This window comes from Oncorhynchus masou, chromosome 4 (genome assembly GCF_036934945.1).
Source record: "Oncorhynchus masou masou isolate Uvic2021 chromosome 4, UVic_Omas_1.1, whole genome shotgun sequence".
Lineage (NCBI taxonomy): Eukaryota > Metazoa > Chordata > Actinopteri > Salmoniformes > Salmonidae > Oncorhynchus > Oncorhynchus masou.
The window spans coordinates 7741661-7761981 of record NC_088215.1 but is presented as its reverse complement, the minus strand read 5'-3'; the positions used below and the strand labels follow the sequence as shown (position 1 = coordinate 7761981).

The window sequence follows — 20321 nt, the reverse complement described above, 5'->3', positions numbered from 1 at the left end:
ATCCATCTCACAAAGAACCGGCAGTTGGAACCAAAAATCTCAAATTTGGACCCATCAAACCAAAGGAAAGATTTCCACCGGTCTAATATCCATTCCTTGTGTTTCTTGGCCCAAGCAAGTCTCTTCTTATTGGTGTCTTTTAGTAGTGGTTCCTTTGCAGCAATTCAACCATGAAGGCCTGATTCATGCAGTCTCCTCTAAACAGTTGATGTTGAGATATGTCTATTACTTGAATTCTGAAGCATTTATTTGGGCTGCAATCTGAGGTGCAGTTAACTGTAATGAACTTATTCCTTTCCTGTGGCGGTCCTCATGAGAGCCAGTTTCATCATAGCACTTGATGGTTTGTGCGACTGCACTTGAAGAAACGTTCAAAGTTCTTGACATTTTTTCAGATTGACTGACCTTCAGGTCTTAAAGTAATGGACTGTCGATTCTCTGTGCTTATTTGAGCTGTTCTTGCCATAATATGGACTTGGTCTTTTACCAAATAGGGCTATCTTCTGTATACCATCCCTACCTTGCTACAACACACCTGATTGGCTCAAACGCAATTTTAACAAGGCACACCTGTTAATTGAAATGCATTCCAGGTGACTACCTCATGAAGCCTATTTAGAGAATGCCTAGAGTGTGCAAAGCTGTCAGTGTTTAACACTTTTGTGGTTACTTCATCATCCCATGTGTGTTATTTCATAGTTTGTGTCTTCACTATTATTCAACAATGTAAAGTAAAACCCTGGAATCAGTACGTGTGTCCAAACTTTTGACTGGTACTGTATATGTATGTGAATGGTGTATAGGCAGTATCAGGGCTCTAAAAGTGTGACCATTTGCACTCACATCTGCACCTAAATACCTGGAATTTTAATTTAGGTGATAATTGTTGAAATTATTAATACGCTGTACCCCAGCCCCTACCATGGAGAATACACTGAGCGCAGATTGGTGACCGTCATGCTTGTACCATAACTACAAAGAAAACGGCTTGTTAGCGCAAATATTTTTTTTATTGTTCTCCTAAATTTCTTTGTGTACCACTACATTTTTCAACGTAGGGGCACACGTGATCCTGGTAAAATAATAATTTTTAAAAGCGTAGAGCCTTCAAGTATGGACATTATGTGAATAGAAAATGTGTACAACAGTAGTTATATAGGATGAGTCTTGACTAGAATACACTAAATACATATGAAGTGGGTAAAACAGGATGTAAAGTGACCAGTGTTCAATGACTCTGTACATCGGGCAGCTGTCTCTAAGGTGCAGGGTAAAGTACTGGGTAGTAGCCGGCTTGTGACAGAGAGTCTAAGGTTCAGAGAAGGGTACTGGGCGGAAGACGGCTAGTGTTGACGGTTTAATTCTGATGGCCTGGGAGAGAGAGAAGCTGTTTATCTGCCTCTCGGTCCCAGCTTTAATGTACCTGTACTGTCTCACCCTTCTAGATGGTAGCAGAGTGAACAGGCCATGGCTCGGGAGGCTGAGGTCCTTGATGATCTTCTTGGCCTTTCTGTCCAGCCGTCTACTGCTGCAGTGTTCACCAACACTGGCTCTAATGCTTCCAACTTGGTCTCCCCCTTGGCTAACGGACACACTCAGTCATCCAGACACACAAGGACACGCACGCACAGTGGTACACAGTCGCACACAACTGAAAGTGTGCAAACACAGACGCACACCTAAGAAAGTGAACTGGCTTCTGCAGATGTTTTTTTTCTCCTTGGCAGACAACGCATGCCGGATATCTTCCTGGCTGCCTTATCTGTCTCAAGTAATTGGGTTTTCCTGCCACTTCGACATAGTTCCACAACGGCTAACTTCCAAGGCAACCGTACGCTACAGCACACAACAGTGCTGAAGAAGAACTGATACCTAGCTAGACAGACTGTAGAAAATGAGGAACAATCAATAGTTTGTGATACTGCACTGCTAATAATACTGTATGTAGAAGAAACCAAAAGGGGTGAGACATTGCTAAGCTGACTGTTAACGATGAACTCCGGTACTTTGATCAATAGCGAAATGGACTAATGTGGTCAAAAGGGCTGAGCTGCCAAGAAATAGTCCATCCGACTAATCACTTACGTCGCGGCCTCATGTACTGGAGGATCTGGAAAGGCTGGAATGCCACAGTTCGGGTCCAAAATGACAGTCTGTCTGTGCTTCAGCTGATATGAGACATCTCTATTTCGGTCTGCTTTCGGCTCGACACCAGAACTCAAGCCCTGACGCAACTAATCACAGTTTGCTTGGTCATATCATTTTTTAAAGGCAATAGACATTGGCTTGGAAAGAATACATTTCTACTCTATATTTATTTCCCTCCCACCCTCCTTGTATCAACCCTGTTTCTCCTGGTAAACAAGTAATTGTATCCTGGAGATAGTAACAGGGATGATGGACGTGCCTAGGTACAGAGACTATGCCTGACCCATCTCGGTTATCGTTCATAGCTGACAGGCTGACATGTTTCTATAAATGGACATTACTTCTGAGGAATATCAGAGGCTATTGACCCTGTCTGAGAAAAACAACTGTCTTCAGACACCTGGGGAAAAGACAAGAGCGCTCTCAGGAGTATGAGGACTCAATGAGCAACGAAGACAAAATTAATAGCTGCCATATTGAAAATTTTTGGGCCAAATGCAATCTCCATTCATGGGCCTGTTAACAGAATGGACAATGTGATCAGAAGTCTTAGCCGGGTGTCTTCAGTTGCTGTCCAGTAGACCAATTGAAATATTTAAAAATGTGTATGTTTCCATATATAGACATGTTTCAACCAAAGCAACTATATCCACTGAGCTCGTCTGATGCTTTAAGCGCATGGTTTAATTTAAAAAAATGAAGACTCGCAGATGACTAAAGGTAGTCCGACCGCAATTGATTTGATTGCAGTAAAAAATATAAAATGACAGCAAGTGACTGACCAGCACCCATTGTCGCTCTCTGCTCCCTGCTGCAGTGTCCACCACAGAACATCAGTGTTTATCACGCTGTCGTGTTGCTGAAGCTGCAACATAGTTACAGCCATTTCTGACTGTTATGGAAATCCCTCATTTGTTTAGGAAAAACATTCCCTATTCACTCAACCCTGGCCCTCTTCAGGGCCTGACCTATTGCGTATCACAATCACATGAATAAATTGGTTATAACAAACGGTGGGCTCTTATATGAGTGTGTGCAAATTGAATTTACCACAGGTGGACTCCAATCAGGTTGTAGAAACATCAATAATGGTCAATGGAAACAGGATGCACCTGAGCTCAATTTCACATCTCATAGAAAAGGGTCTGAATACTTACGTAAAATGTGATCAGTTTTCTTATATCTAAAAACCTGTTTTTGCTTTGTCATTATGGGGTATTATGTAGATTGATGAGGAGGAAAAACTAATTGAATCCATATTAGAATAAGGCTGTAATGTATCAAAATTTGAAAAAGTCAAGGGGTCTGAATACTTTCCAGGCCTAAGTAAGTTACAGCTCAATGGTGGTTATACAATGCTGCTATACTAATGGCATTAGCCTACTTATTATAATGATGATCATAATAGTAATAATATCAATATGAAGGAGATCAAGAAAAAAAGAGGGCTATTATTATAATTATTATAATAATAAATTTATTTTTCTGACCATTTGGAACAGTATACACACTAAATAAACTATAACACCAGAGTGGCTGTTTTAACAGAAAACAAGAGTTTCCCAGGGACTTGCTTCCATTTAGCCACAACAGCATTAGTGAGATCAGGTACTGATGTTGGGCGAATAGGCATGGCTCGCAGTCAGCATTTCAATTAATCCTAAAGGTGTTCAATGGAGTCGAGGTCAGGAAGCACAGAATCATGTAGAATGACATTGTATGCTGTAGCGTTAAGATTCCCCTTCACTGGAACTAAGGGGCCAGCCCGAACCATGAAAAACAGCCCCAGACCATTATTCCTTTTCCGCCAAACTTTACAGTTGGCACTATGCATTGGGAAGGTAGTGTTCTCCAACCATCCGGCAAACCCAGATTCACCGTCAGACTGGTGAAGCGTAATTCATCACTCCAGTGAACACGTTTTCACTGCTCCAGAGTCCAATGATGGTGAGCTTTACACCACTTCAGCCGACGCTTGGCATAGCGCAGAGCGAACTTAGGCTTGTTCTTAGGCTGTTTGGCAATGAAAACCAATTTCATGAAGCTTCCGACGAACAGTTCTTGTGCTGACGTTGCTTTCAGAGGCAGTTTGGAATTCAGTAGTGAGTGTTGTAACCGAGGACAGACGATTTTTACGCACTATACAAGCTTGTGTGGCCTACCACTTCGCAGTTGAGCCGTTGTTGCTCCTAGACGTTTCCACTTCACAATAATAGCACTTAAAAGTTGACCGGGGCAGCTCTAGCAGGTCTGACGAATTTGATGAACTGACTTGTTTGAAAAGATTGCATGGCTGTGTGCTAGATTTTATACACCTGTCAGCAAAGGTTTTGGTTGAAATAGCCGAATCCACTCATTTGAAGGGGTGTCCACATACCTTTGTATATACAGTGTACATGGATGATTAATAAAGCCAGGCACATTTAACAGTTAGGTTGTTGATAATAGACCTAATTAAGTTGGGGTTTCATCTCTCCTCACTTTTCTTAGACAATCAAGGCAAGGCCTGTTTTCTTGTCTCCTAACTCTGCTGCTGCCTCCGCCGCATTGTTCTAAACACCAATATGCTGGCTAACTTTCCTATGATGCACATAGAAACATGGTCTAGGAAAAGGTGTGAATTCAACAGGGCACTGATGTTTCAGAACAGCGTGCCCAATCCAACACGGGAGAAAGCGCATTTGTTATAAAATAATATCATTTTTATAAGCGTTGCACCATTGTTCTTATGTCATAGAATCATATACAATTTCAGTAATGCCGTCCGTCCATCCATCAGTACACACTGATCTTTGTATAGGAGCTCCTCCAGAGGCTATTGGTGCCCCGTGTGAGGCCTGCGGGAAAAGTGGGCCTAATTGAGCAACTATTCACCGCCTCTCAATCAATGAATATGACTATAAATCCCTGTTGTTCACCAGACGCTGCCTGAGTTTGACAGAGAATTATCAACATTTCTGTAAATGTGCTAGACCGTGTTTGTCATTTTTAGGACCATCTCTGTCAATTTTCTCCCAAATAAAACAATTCTGAATTCTGTGTTTTACGATGTATGCAAATTTTATCATCAGAAAGTGTGTCTAATAATGTGTTTGAATAAAAAGTCAACAAATTAATAAGATTAAACAATACATTTGTAATGATGCAACATTGCACTATTTCTTATCAAGGCAAGTGCTTCAATACAGAGTTCTACTAAGAGTTTCATAATAAATGAAAAATGTAATGCAAGAATCTAGATAACAATGCAGCAACCTTCTCTGTTTCCAGCTGGCTGAGGATGTTTTGTAACTGCCTGGGATGATGCCTTTTCTGCAACAAAAACTCTGTACAGATGAACATGGTACTTTCACTGTCTCAAAACAGCTATTCCATCTGGAGCTCACTGCTTCAGGAGGAGCCTTGGCCTGCACAAACTCCTTCATAATGAGGAAGCTCGCCTATCTTCTCTTTCTGGCAGGTAACTTGAAGACAGATCTCATCCAAGTCACAAGTGATGCAACTTCAGGGACATATTTGCAGGGCTGCCAGGTCTCACCCACCGGATTGACGACATGGCAGAGACCGGTTACATGGACACTGTTGGGACTCACTCTTTTCAGAACGTCCTTGTATGCCTTCAGGCAGTAGGAGGCATCATCTGTGACCACTGCCCAGGCATCATTCAGGTTCAGATGGTTGCTGTGGAGGGACGCTAGTATAGCTTGGGAAAACGTTGAGTAGTTGCATCTTTCCATGAAAATGACATCTACCAGAAAGCACTGGTTTTCAATACCTGCAATGAAAGATAAAGAAAAACTTGAATTATGTTTTAACCTATAATAATATTGTGACAAAATAAGTGTTATTTAAATTTCAAGTGTAAACACAATATAGATACAGCGATAGTTAGCTAGATGGAGAGGGAGACAGCTGCTGACATTATGCATCACTATATTTCACCACGATAGCTCGTCATTTGGAATATCACAATTTGCATGCGTACAATTCACATTGCAGAATGTAAAATGTAGGCTATTGCAACGGTATATGAATAGGATGTTAAGTTAACTCACCAATGACAATGTTTAGAACGCTGCAATCCCTTGCATTGGTTGTCTTGTCAACAACCAGCACAATTTTCTTCCCACGTATCTTCTGTAGAATGGCAACGTTGGTCAATCACAGGGCAGGGTGCGTTTGACGGAGGCTTTTCGGGCAACGCTCCTCCCCGTTTGCAATGCTTCACTAGAAACGGTCGTAGCTTTCTTCAGTTTTCTAAGGGGATGTCAGACTCCACATAGTCCTGAATAAATTCTTGTCTTGAATCTGTTAATGAGCTTGCACTAGTAATGGTCATTTGCAGAGGCCTGATCTGGCTAACACAGTGCTTTTCCTTGTTCTTCACATGGGCTTCAGACTAAGTAGTCATCACACATATTTTTACAGGTCCAATCAATAGTATGTTGATGTCAAATTTGTATGTTTTTTTTTGATGACTTGACCCTCAGACGGCCTCTTCGACATGTTTCTCAAAGTGACGTAAGGGTCTCACGCACGACCGACCCCCCCTCTCAAAACACCACAATACGAGAACGGAATTATTTCTCTAGGCCTACTCGTCTATAATTTTACAATTATGAAATAATTTAGGCTACTACAATAATTAGGCCTAATACTGATTTTTTTTTAAATCGATTTCAGTCAAATTATGGAAAATTATGCAATATTCCACATTTTACAGTTGATTCCATTTTATTACCAAATTCCGTCCGTGGTATCCGCATCGCCGAAATCATAAAGCCCTACATTTTCATCTGGGTAAGCCCACTGTCTCCCGGGAAGAATGTCAGTCTTGCCAAGAGGAGAATAATGGTGATAGAATCGGCCAAAAACTAGCATAAAAAATATTTCTGCCTACATTTCTTACACAGGGCTCTGCATAGAGCACATTCCACAGAGCACATTCCAGATTCACAAATCACAACGATGAGTCATTGTGAAACAACGATAAGTATTTTTCCTCATAAGAGACAAACTGATTGATTTACATAATTGTTTTGGGTTGCACTGCAGATGAAGGTTCAGTTAACCTAAGCGCCTAATGCATCAACTGTTGTCTGTCTGATCTGATAAGAGAGTGCATTTTGAGGATACTAGGGCAATGGGAAACAAGGCCAAAAGAAAAGCCTGTTTATTGAACTATTGTGCCCTCCTGCCTTAATCCCAGTCAAACCTGCTCAGATCAAAACCAACAACAATGCCATTCCAAGGAGTTAAACATCACCAGCTTTGATCTGTACTTGCATAGACATGTTTGGGTTGATAGAAAGAGCCTGTTGGACTTGATCAACTGTGGAAGGGCAATGTGGTGAGTTTCCACAATTGCTCAGCTTTCTGACACCTGTTACGGCCTCTGAATCGCTAACCTGTGACATGGACCATGATGAAACAACACACAACCTTACAGTTGAGTCAACAACTCAGTGCTCTGCTCTATAAAGAGTAGGTTGCAAAGGGTCGGAAACATTCCGGTAAATTTCCGGAATTTTACACGGAAATTTTCCATGGGAAGTTAAGGGAATTTGGGGAATTTTGCTTAAATTCATCAAAAAAAAGTTTGCTTATAACAGTAAACATTTTTTTGTGGGATACACATAAGGCAATTCTGGTTATTGCAGCATATTTTGGTTAAACTATCTCTAATTCAATGGAATTGCAACCCTCTGCATGCACAGTGCATTCTTGCATCACAGCTGATTCTCAAGATCTTGTACACTAATGAGATGCTATTGAGCCTACATTACTACACTCTCTGAGCCAAGGACAACATGCTTTCTGGTAAGTTTTGATTACAATACTGGGTGGTGTGAATATATTTTATATGACATACATGATTTTTTGTTAACTAGTAAATAGTAGCCTACATCAAACTGTGTTTAAATAATTTCTAACTTGTTAACAATTAATGCTAGTTAGTTTCTGCTACCATGTGGGTTTTAGCTCGCTTGAGCCTGCTAACTGAGTGTAAATTCACATTTCCATCCCTGTTCACCAGTTTCCATAACATTCACCTGTTTCATTTTAAAACATGTATCTTTACAAATGAATGGTTTAATCTAACTGCTTAACTATTTATTAGTACATGGAATTGTATTTGGGTTTTGATTTACTCATCTTCTAATCTTAACTGGAAAGTTCCATGGGCACTATCTGATGTGTGGAGACATTTCACTGCAGCTAATGTAGAAGGAAAAGCTGTGTACATTTGCAAATACTGTGCCAAATCATATGTGAAGAATGCAACAAATATGCAGAATCATCTGGCCAAGTGCATAAAGTTCCCTCAGCTCTCACAACATGCAACCTCTGAGAAAAGTCCCTCTACTACAGACACCTTACCGATAGCAACAGCTCATGGTCTTTTTTGACCCAATGGAAGAACGTATTCAGAGAAATGCTGATGAATGTCTTGCCCGAACTGTGTATGCAACTGGTTCACCTGTGATGCTCACAGGCAATGTGTATTGGAAGAGATTTCTGAATGTTCTACACTGCTCCAACCAGACATGCTTTATTTACTTATTTGCTGGATGCAGTTCAACAGAGTTCAAGTGAAGGTCAAGCAAATCATAAGAGAAAGCAGACTGTATTGTAATCATCTCTAATGGGTGGTAGAATGTTCGTGGGCAATGAATAATTAACTACATCACCACCCCTCGACCAGTATTCTACAAGAGCACAGACACAAGGGACAACAGACACACCGGTCTCTACATTGCAGATGAGCTGAAGGCAGTCATCACTGACCATGGACCACAGACAATGCTGCAAACATGAAGGCTGCTTGGTCTGAAGTGGAGGAGTCCTACCCTCACATCACACCCCTTGGCTGTGCTGCTCATGCATTGAATCTGCTCCTCAAGGACATTTTGGCACTGAAAACAATGGATACACTCTACAAGAGAGCCAAGGAAATGGTTAGGTATGTGAAGGGTCATCAAGTTATAGCAGCCATCTACCTCACCAAGCAAAGTGAGAAGAATAAGAGCACCACATTGAAGCTGCCCAGCAACAACAGTTTGGGTGGTGTTGTCATCATGTTTGACAGTCTCCTGGAAAAGAAGGAGTCTCTCCAAGAAATGCCCATAACACAGTCTGCCGATATGGACAGCCCCATCAAGAGAATCATCCTGGATTATGTATTTTGGGAGAGCGTGGTAAGCAACCTGAAACCTATTGCAGTAGCCATTGCACGGATTGAGGGAGACAATGCCATCCTGTCTGATTTTCAGTCTCTGCTTGCAGATGTAAGAGAAGAAATCCCTACTGCCCTGCCCATTTCACTGCTGCTCCAAGCTGAGGAAACTGCCGTTCTGAAATACATCAAAAAGTGTGAAGACATCTGCCTGAAGCCAATACATGCTGCAGCATACAAGTTGGACCCCAAGTATGCTGGCAAGAGCATCCAATCTGGTGCAGAGATCAACAAGGCCTATGGTGTCATCACTACCGTGTCTCACCACCTTGGCCTGGATCAGGGCAAGGTTCTTGGCAGTCTGGCGAAGTACACTTCCAAGCAAGGGCTTTGGGATGGAGATGCAATATGGCAGTCATGCCAACCATATCTCATCAGCCACCTGGTGGAAGGGACTTGGTAGATCTGAGGCTCTTTCCCCTGTTGCCTCCATCATCCTCCAAATCCCACCAACATCAGCCGCCACAGAGCGCAACTGGTCCTTGTTTTGGAACACATGCACCAAAGCACACACCAGGCTGACCAATACAAGGGTTGAAAAATTGGTGGCCATCCGGGAAAATGTTTGGCTTTTTGAGCCTGACAACGAGCCATCCTCAAGGTTGGAAAGTGACAGTGAAGATGAGGCCCCAGTCTGTTGTTCAAGAGATGGACATTGAGAAGGTCCAGGGAGAAGACATGGAAGCCTTAGTCTAGAAACTAAAGTCTTCCTCTATCATTTTACAGATGTATGTTGAAAACGTTTTTGGGAGATGGGTTGGATAATTGGGGATCATTCAATATTCCCTTTCTTTTGTTGTACAGTGAAATCATCGCATGGGAAGAGTCAACTCACTTAATTAAAGTTCAATTCATAACTAAATTGTTTTAACATTATTATTGGAAGGATTTAATAATATGCAATTATGTCTACTTATGATAAGGTAAAAGGTTTATGTTTGTCTCCATAAGATATAGTAAATACATCCAATGCAAAAAAACATCTACATTTAAATGGTATTCATATTAATTTGCATATATTTCCATGAATTCCCATGGAAAGTTTCCACCTCTGAACATCCCCCAAAATGTGAAACCCTAATAAAGAGCCATTACAAAATGGTATGAATGATAATTTGGTGACTGATGAAGGATCAGAAATGAGATTGAGTATAAAAAAAAAATAGACCAACATCGTGGAAATATTTAGGTGAGCAGGTGGCCAAGTAGTGAGTCAGGGTCAAAGCCATGAACAGGTGCCGAGACAACAGGGTGTAATCCGTAGGCCCCGCATAAAACTGTGATAAACAGCACATTTTCCCAGTCTCACGACAGGCACAATAACACACTGCATTGTGGTATTACCAGCATTCTACAGGGAGGCCTCTGCATTGTGAAGAAAACAGCCTACACACACACCTGTTCTATGACATTGCAAAACAGCACAGATGGAGATCCATCATCAGTCGCCAAAGTTAAACAACAAGCATGGGATGTTCGGCTTGAAAAAAATGAAAAAGACATAACATTTCAGCCTGTTCTCAAATCAGTTAGCTTTCTGCTAACTTGTTATGTAGGGGGTCACTATCCGGCCTAAAATTAACGTGAGACCTTCTAAGACCTCGATCTCACGACCACATGTGCCAAAGTGGTCAAAGTGAACAGTCGCCACGACTACCAGTGGGAAAACAAAACATTTGTTTCTCGGCAGCTTTTGCCTGACAGGAACAGAAGGCTCGCTTTGATTTTCCTTTCTACTGTATACCAGACATCCATTTCACTAAGCCTCCGGTGTTTTGCTGAGGATAGACAAGCGTAACTTCTCTTTCTGATGGACCTGCTACAGAAATTAGGCTAAGCTTAGTGAGTCTTAAACAGGTGCTTCGGCACTCTATCCGTTCTCGAGCTTTCACACGTTATAACTCGACACACAAATCCAGAGGATTTCACACTACTCAAGGCCATGTCTATTGCGTGGATGGTGTTTTCGGATGTGGGGAAAGTGCTTTTGACTAAAACACCGAGCAATTCTATTAATAGCCTTAGTGTTAGGCTAGGTGATGTGTGTTGCGAGAGTGACGTAAAGGAAGTAGAGAAAGAATTAGTAGGATTTGTTTTCAGAATTTGCCTAACGGTAGCTTGCCTAGCACACACAATATTGTACAGAATACACATGAGGCCCCTTGAAATGACTCATGCTCGAGGGCAGTGTAAAAAGGGTGCAACCAACAGTGGATCATTAACCAATGACACTGTAACCAAACCGTTACCATGGTGAAATACCATTTTGAGAGGTTTCGCACACACTATCAAGACATCGCATAATAATCAATAGCACAAACATATGATCAATAGCACAAACATATGATCAATAGCACAAACAGATAAGCCCTTACACATGGGCCTATGGGAAACTCCATGGAAGACAAATACACCTTGTATACGCAAAATAGGAAGGCCTAGCCTAGGCCTACAAGAAGTGCAAAAGGTTGCGAAACCAAAAACTGTTGAGTCTTTCTTGAGATACATTTTGTTTAAGGAAAAACGGTTGAACAATCACTTTACAGGACTTGTTTATTGGACTTGTTTATTTTTTATCACAGTGCCGAATGGCAGCCACAGAGAGCCATTTACTTCTCACTTGGCCAATTAGTCAAATCCATTTCAAAGTACCTGACAAATACCTCCGGTCTGCTCAAAAAGACTAACAGCAAGAAGCATTCTGCCCTCGTCTCAGCAGCAGTGAACGTCAGTGACAAGGTTGATTTCCTTGTATTTGTTTTGGGCTGAAAGGAGACATAGTGATCAGTGGAGGCTGCTGAGGGGAGGACGGCTCATAATAATGGCCTGAATGATACCATTGCACTCATTCTGCTCCAGGCATTACCGCGAGCCCTGTCTGTCTTTCTATGTGACTGCTGCTGTAATCTCAATCTTTTCCAATAGAATAAAGGCTGTGTTATACAGAAATCAGTCTCTCTCTCTCTCTCTCGTCAGAGAATGGATCAATGATCAGGTCAAATTTACTGGCAAAGTACTTACCTCGTATCCTCAGTGCCATTCAATCCAGCATCGCCTCAGCGTCTGCATTCATGTAGAGTCGACTCTCACACGTCCATAGTGTTCAATGATCTGCCAAAGAGAACAAAATCAACAATGGTCATATAGATTTTTGCACATCAAATGTGCAATTGCACAACACACACACACTAACTTAACGTCACATTGGACTTGCTGTGTAACTAAGCAGGTTTCATCATGTTGTCATCACTCAAACATTTGCTCAGGTGAGAAATGTTTCCAAGGATGTATTCCAATTTACCCACAGTCTGCATTTGAGATAAATGTTAGCCAGAACAGTATAACTAACTACTGTACGTATGCAATGACTAACGTTACCAATCTGGCTTTTTAGTTGCTTCAAATAACAGTTTAAAACATATGAAAGCAACTTCCTGCTTATTTTATGAACTATAAGGAAACGCGGGCAATGTTGTATCAATCAGTAAGTTTATGTTGCATAATAAACTATGCATACACTGCTAGCTTTGCCAGCTAACAGTGACTCGCTAGCGTTTAGCTACGGGTAAACCAAAGCCCGAGCAAACTCCCTAGTTTAGTTTGGGATGCATCTACACCTAATGACTAGCTAACTTATCTAGTTGCTAGCTCGATAACGTTAATTGTCTCAAAACAACTATCGCTTCTACATTTCAACATTCACTCTTGTGAAACCCCTGTTCGAAACGGTTTGTTTGACGAAATGACAACGAAGTCGTTTGTGGAAAAACAAATCTCTGTAAACCGCTGGCTACGTGAGATTTCTCGACGACGAAGCCAAAGGTGTCAAAACTGAAACTCCGATAAAGAGGTGTGTTTTGCCTAAACAAGCGCGACCTTACCGTGTCCCGAGTTCATCATCTCTCGAGCAAGCACGATTGCAAAATCCACTGAATGGATATGAACAGTTTTACAGGACAGTGACAAAACGTTGTATTGTTATCACTTCCACGTACTGCGTCGTTGTCTGAGCCCGATTTCATGCCCAGCCTGTTGACAGCTGACTGCTGAAAGCACAGAGTTCCTGAGTGAGAAAAAAAAATCATTAACGTCTTCCAAGGCTAGAGTAATCAAAGTAGAAAAGTAGGATCATCAACCCGAACCCGTTCGGGGATTGATTATACAGAAGTTTTTTCGGATTGTTTTATTTATTTATTTTAATTTTAGAACTATAAAATGGAAATGAAATACATGTCACAGATACAAAAAGTTCCCGAAACACAGACACAGATACACTTTGTAACTTTGGTCTCTGGGTCTTTCCACTGTGGATTGTCTCATAATACTACAAAAAATAAGCAATAATTGTTCTTGACTATCTAGCCATCATATACACTAACACGCACACAAAATGCACAGCATTCACTTGAAATGATGCACCATTTAGTTTCTTGATTTCAAAGAGTAGATTAGTATTTGTGTCATTGAATCCATTGGAAAAAATAAGCATAACATTGCTTGTTCTTATATAATATAATGGAATTCTATCCTTTTTAAATGTAAACCTGCTGATGGTCCTGACGTTGATGCGGTATTGAGTACTATCAAGATCATGATGTAATTTAATCACAGTTGGATTTTTTTCACCTCCACATTTTATGACTTTCACACAGTTTATGATTGACCTTGGTTGAGAAAAGTGCAATTAGTTTGAAGTTGAATTATTTGAATTAAAGGCTTGTATGGTAATGAAAGCATCGCCATCTAGTGTTAATGACTTATAACTGTTGCTACTCCCCCAACACATTTGTGACATGTTTGTATCCACTACAGAAACTCATCTCTGGATGAGTCCACTCATCTCTGGAATCTAGCTACATTACATTTAATGCACATGTTTACTTTATACTAATGACATTTAGACTATGTTTAGATTCGTCACAGACTCTATTCAACTGCACCATACCTTGCTTGTTCAAGATGTCTTATCAATTCAATCACTTCCTTCCTAACTATGTATCTTTCATCTCTCAAAGACAGAACCATAAGCAAGACAAGTTACAAACTCAAAGTATTCTAAATGAAATCACTAAGCCCCTTGCATGCAGACAAGATGAAAGAGAATTCTGCCCAGATAGAAACATGGCAGTTGGCACCGTATCTGAAATCTGCAGTGTGATGACATTTGTCTGCATACCAACTCCCCAGTTGGGTTATGGTAATGGTGTGACACAGAATACATGTGATGTTAGTCTTTTGTTTTCATTTATTCCCTTAATTGATTTATTCCCTTAATAAGCCCTCACTTCTTCTCAAGTCTCAACTGTAGTCTTCTTATGTTTATGTGTATGTCTCAGGATCAGTCAAATCGTTGTGTATTATGTCAGTTTCAATAGATGAAAATGATTGATTATTTCACATTTATTTTACAAATCTAAGAAATATAAAAATGGTTTACCAAGTTACCAATTACTTCACACTGGAAGAAGTTCAGCTAGAGCAAAGCTACACCGAGTATACAAATATACACTGAGTATACAAATATACACTGAGTATACAAAACATTAGGAACACCATCCTAATATTGAAGTTATTCTTTTTCTTTTTTTTAGCTATATATTTTTTTAATGTAGGAAATGTAGTGGGCAGTTGGCTTGTTCCACGAAATGAGTACCTTTTGATAGTTTAAGTAGAAATTGTGCACCAATATTACATTTTAAAACCCCTTTATTTTCAATGAAGTGCCCTTTAATATAAACCACATGGAGAATTCAATCAATCCGATTTTTTTTTTTTTTGAATAAAGATTTTCTCAAGTGCCAAAATCCAGCATTTTCAAATATCCCTCCACGCATCCTCTGTGACTTCCAGGAAGTTTGTAACCCACTTAACCCCAAAATATATCCAAGTATACACCATCATTGTAAAGCCTTAGTCATCTTGTTGCTTTGACAGTCATTTCTGAAGATGATTATTTATTTCATGTGATTAGTGATTCGTTTTAAGGACTCTGTGCCTCATTTTAAGGTCAACCCTGTTACATGAACTGAACTCTTGTTTTAATATGGTAAAACTATTCCTGTTTAAATATTTTTTGACTAAAAGAAACATTGAACATCTAATAGTTAAATAATAGTGTTAATGCAGGGCTGGGTAGTAACATGTAATCTGAATAACAAGAAAATAAATAACTGTAATCGGTTAGCTGCCAGCAAAAAGATTTTTAATCAGATAACAGATACTTTTGAAAGACTAGAATGATCATTTTTGTTGATTACTTTTAAATTCAGAAAGGGCGTTTGCTGGGGGAAAAATACGTTATGACACCTTTCTGTTTTCTCAATGACATTCAATTCAGCATTGAAAAAAGGTGCATGTGAATTGCTGCTTTGTAACCAAGTGGGAGGTAGGAATTTACCAGTTGTGAAGTCCTAAATACCAGTTGGAGGCATTCATGTACTTTGAACACTGATTGGCTAATGGCCAACAAAGCTGTGTAAACTAATACACTAAAAGTACAGCTATCATGCTTGTCAACAAATTGTAGTGTTCAAAACCATATGAATAGCTTTCTTTTTATAAATATTGTTTTGTTGCATTTAATTAACTGCAGAAAATGCTGATATCAAGGTAATTTCTAGTCGGTGACGTCAGAAGTCAGCATGTGAAAGAAGTGGGAGCTCAGGATGATAGACGAGTTTCCCACTAGTAATGACCAGTTGGAGGGTCGTTAAAGTGGGTTTTTCCCAGTCGTATGTGGTAAATCTGCACTTCTCACTTGGTTACAAACACAGCATAACTTTGTTCCACCTGAGCGAGTGATGACACACAAAATACATTTGATGGATCCATTTTTGTCGTCTTCTTCTGATGCCTCTTAAGGGGAAAGTAATTCAGAAGTAACTGAAAGTAATCAAATGATGTTACTGAGCTAAGGTAATCCATAAATGACTTTACTGATTAGAATTTTGGACAAGTAACTAGTAACTGACGGATTACATTTAGAATGTGACCGATTCAATCCTCTGGAAAAGCAGGTGGGCTGGTTCCACTCTTTTTGGCTATTTTCTGGTGTTTTGTTATGGATAATTGAGTGGGTCGAGTATAATGCGTCCACCCTGTAACTCATAAATAGGCTAGAAATATTTTGACACTTACATTTTTTGGGGTGACACTTGCGTTCAATTGCCCCTACCTGTTGTACACAACAAGCTTCCATTCCACTTGTCACACGGGGATTCATGGCTAATTTAAGGTGAAATCATCAACCCTGTTACAGTCAAGCCTGTTACTTTATTTGGCACTTAATAGGCCCTTACTATAATCGTTTTTATTTATTTCACCTTTTTGAGATCAGAAAACGTGTTTTTTATTAAGTTGAACATGTGCTCATTATGACAGAATGTTCAAATGAGTTGAAATCAAACAGGTTTTTTTCACCAAATTAAAGAATCTCATAAAAGGCACCGAATTGGTGGAACTCACCAGTTGCAGTAAAAGCTACATCACTACATGGCAAACAAGTAATTGACCACTGAAAACACTACAAATATTAGAATTTAGTTAAACTATCACCAAGCTACTGCAACATGTAGTTAAATTACTAGTTGAATTACATGTACTGGAACTAATCCCCAAATCTGTGCACATGATATCGTACATGAAAATATCTATGACATTTGTTTTTCATTTTCAAGGCTCCAATCAATATACAATTGACATCAACAGTACATAATATTTCATGGACTTTGGCAATGTGTCCCCTTCTCCTATAATACACGATGACTTTGTTAATATCCATAATGTACATGTTATGTGTTCTGAAGGTCAACTATCCAAGCGTGTCTTTTTCAGGCACGACTCCTATCCCGCAGCAGTTTGATAGAGAAGGCCAGGTCCACTGTGTAAGCTAGCAGAGTAATGCTGGTCATCACTGCTTCCATGACAACAAGGGTGGGCCCAGTTTTCCTGTCTGTGTACTCTTGGCCGGGGTTTTGTTGCTCCAGGACTCTGGTAAAACACAGTATGGTGGCGACCACATAGAGAAGCACCCCTGTCAGACTGAAGCTTGCCAACAGGCGGTCAAAGGGCAGAGGGCATCGCCCAGCACAGTCCCCTAGAACCACCATCACTGTACCCAGGGACATTAGGAGACAGAGGGCATACACCACCCCAGACACCCATAGCTGCCAACCCACAGCTGCCAACCCTACCCCGGCTCCTTTTACCAAAGCTCCACGGACCTGCTCCACCACCAGGACGATCATCTCACATCCTCCCCAGAGCTGGAGCACCTTGAGCAGGCCGGGTACGCTGGCCATGTAGCCCTTCTGGTCCTGGGTCTGGGTGCGGATGAGGTAGGCCTCGGTTGCATAGGCCAGGAAGGTGAGACACGATGCCAAGGAGGCGGCGATAGGACGGGGCCAGACACCTTCATGACCCATGACCGCCCAAGGAAAGGTGACCGAGGCGCTGAAGGTCATGAGGGCGGCGAGAGCCGCCACAGTCACGGTCAGGTTCTTCCAGGAGATGGGGACCAGGCTGTGGAACTGGATGATGTTGACCACGTGGATTAGGAAGGTGAGGATGAAGAAGAGGCACCAGGTGAACATGCAGAGGATCCTGAAGGAGGACTGGTGGGTGTCAGAGCTCAGCTCTGGGGAAACCAGAGAGGCTACCAGGCTGAAGGTGAGGCAACCGGACAGGAGAGCCCACATACGCACCAGCGACAGAGGGCTTGTCAGATCACTGGCCTCCAGTACAATTACAGGCATGGTGTTGGTTCCCAAACAAAGTCCAAAATGAGAAAGTCCAAAAGGCTGTAGACAGAGATTTATAATGTTGTAATGTTGCTGTAGAGCAGCAAAGAGGTGTCTTGCTTCCTTGTTTGGACAAGCTCAATTTCAAGTTGTAACGTCTATTTCGGTTAAAACAGGCATTTGCTTCCACCTTCCGAAAGGATGTCAACAACCTTAACCAGGAGAATGTACTGCACCAGTATAGATTCAACTCACAAAAACATTTCCCACCAACTGAGAAAAAGAATGCCGTCTTGTTGAGCTCTTTCAGTCAGATAACAAACCCCCTTGTACATTTCTCATTTCTGCTAACTCCAAATCCTGGAAAGAACCCTCCGGAAATAGAATATGGTAGGCCCAAAATTAAAAATCACTTAAACCAACAGTTCAGCGCATGAGCCAACGGTCATCTCCACTCTGTCCTGTACCACCAATACCATCACAATGCAAACACAGTGCAAACCCGATTAAAACCACCACTCTTCAATCTCGTGCTTCTTATACACCAGCCTGGTCTCATAGACTAGATGTATCATAGTATAAAGCCGGGACACTCAAATGAGTATGATATATTACGTTTAGTATGGTTACATGAGGCAATAAAACTAAAGTAGGGTGGTTGGTCAAGGAGGATGGGTGGGCATATAACACAAATGTATAGCAACCCAAAGGTTGTGAGTTCAAATCTCATCATGGACAATTTTATCATTTTAGCTAATTAACAACCTTTCAACTACTTATTACTTTTTAGCTACTTTGTAACTACTTATCGTGTTAGCTAACCCTTCCCCTAAGCCTAACCCTAAATTGAACCCTTTTAGCTAAACCCTTTCCCTAACCCTAACGCTAACCCTTTAACCTAACTCCTATACTTAACCCTAATCCCTAACCCTAACCACTAGCCGAGCAACTAGCCACATAGCTAGAATTCCTAACATATCATACGTTTTGCAAATTTGTAACATATTGTACGTTTGCAAATGTGTAACTTATAATAAGAATTGTAATTCGTAACATATCATGTGAAATGGGTGAAGGACACCCACAAATTTATACATACCATACGAAACGTAACATATCATACAAAATCCTGGACTTCCTGACGGCCACACCCAGGTGGTAAGGGTAGGTAACAACACATCCTCCACGCTGATCCTCAACACGGGGGCTCCTCAAGGGTGCGTGCTCAGTCCCCTCCTGTACTCCCTGTTCACTCATGACTGCATGGCCAGGCACGACTCCAACACCATCGTTAAGTTTGCAGATGACACAACAGCCTGATCACCGACAACAATAAGACAGCCTATGTGGAGGAGGTCAGAGACCTGGCCGTGTGGTGCCAGGACAACAAATTCTCCCTCGACATGATCAAGACAAAGAAGATGATTGTGGACTACAGAAAAAGGAGGACCAACCATGACCCCATTCTCATCGACAGGGCTGTAGTGGAGCAGGTTGAAGTTCAAGTTCCTTGGTGTCCACATCACCAACAAACTATCATGGTCCAAGCACACCAAGACAGTTGTGAAGAGGGCATGACAAAACCTGTTCCCTCTCAGGAGACTGCACCATCGAGAGCATCCTGACTGGTTGCATCACCGCCTGGTATGGCAATTGCTTGGCCTCCGACCGCAAGGCACTACAGATGCGTACAACCCAGTGCGTACAACCCAGTAGATCGCTGGGGTCAAGCTTCCTGCCATCCATGACAGGCAGGGTCAGAGGAAGGTCCTACAATTTGTCAGATTCCAGCCACCCTAGTCATGGACTGTTCTGTCTGCTACCACACGGCACGCAGTACCGGAGCGCCAAGTCTAGGTCCAAAAGGCTTCTTAACAGCTTCTACAGCATAAGACTCCTGAACAGCTAATCAAATGGCTACCCAGACTATTTGCGTTACCCACTCTCCTTTTACACTGCTGCTACTCTCTGTTTATTTTCTATGCATATTCCCTTTAACTCTATCTACATGTACATATTACCTCAATTACCCCGACTAACAGGTACCCTGCACATTGACTTACTGGTGCCCCTTGTATATAGCCTCGCTATTGTTATTTTTCTGCTGCTCTTTAATTATTTGTTACTCTTATTTTTTACTTAACACTTATTTTTCTTAAAACCGCCGTGTTGGTTAGGCTTGTATTTCACTGTAAGGT

The 20321-nt window shown here is 41.3% G+C and overlaps 2 protein-coding genes across 3 annotated transcripts in view; both read right to left on the bottom strand.

Moving 5' to 3' along the window:
- The window catches only part of LOC135522525 (testis-expressed protein 2-like), a 65307-nt gene extending 51868 nt beyond the window's left edge, over positions 1-13439 (bottom strand). For both annotated transcript variants that reach the window (XM_064948860.1, XM_064948868.1), the window contains exons 1-2: positions 13267-13439; positions 12407-12496 (exon numbers count right to left, since the gene is read on the bottom strand). The gene's annotated coding sequence lies outside the window, so the exon portion shown is untranslated. The remainder of the gene's footprint in view (positions 1-12406; positions 12497-13266) is intronic.
- A 181-nt stretch (positions 13440-13620) lies between these two features.
- On the bottom strand, positions 13621-18628 carry LOC135522517 (myeloid-associated differentiation marker-like). The gene has a single exon (XM_064948848.1). The coding sequence runs from the start codon at positions 18136-18138 to the stop codon at positions 17215-17217; it is 924 nt and encodes a 307-aa protein (XP_064804920.1). The 5' UTR covers positions 18139-18628; the 3' UTR covers positions 13621-17214.
- Positions 18629-20321: the final 1693 nt, after the last annotated feature.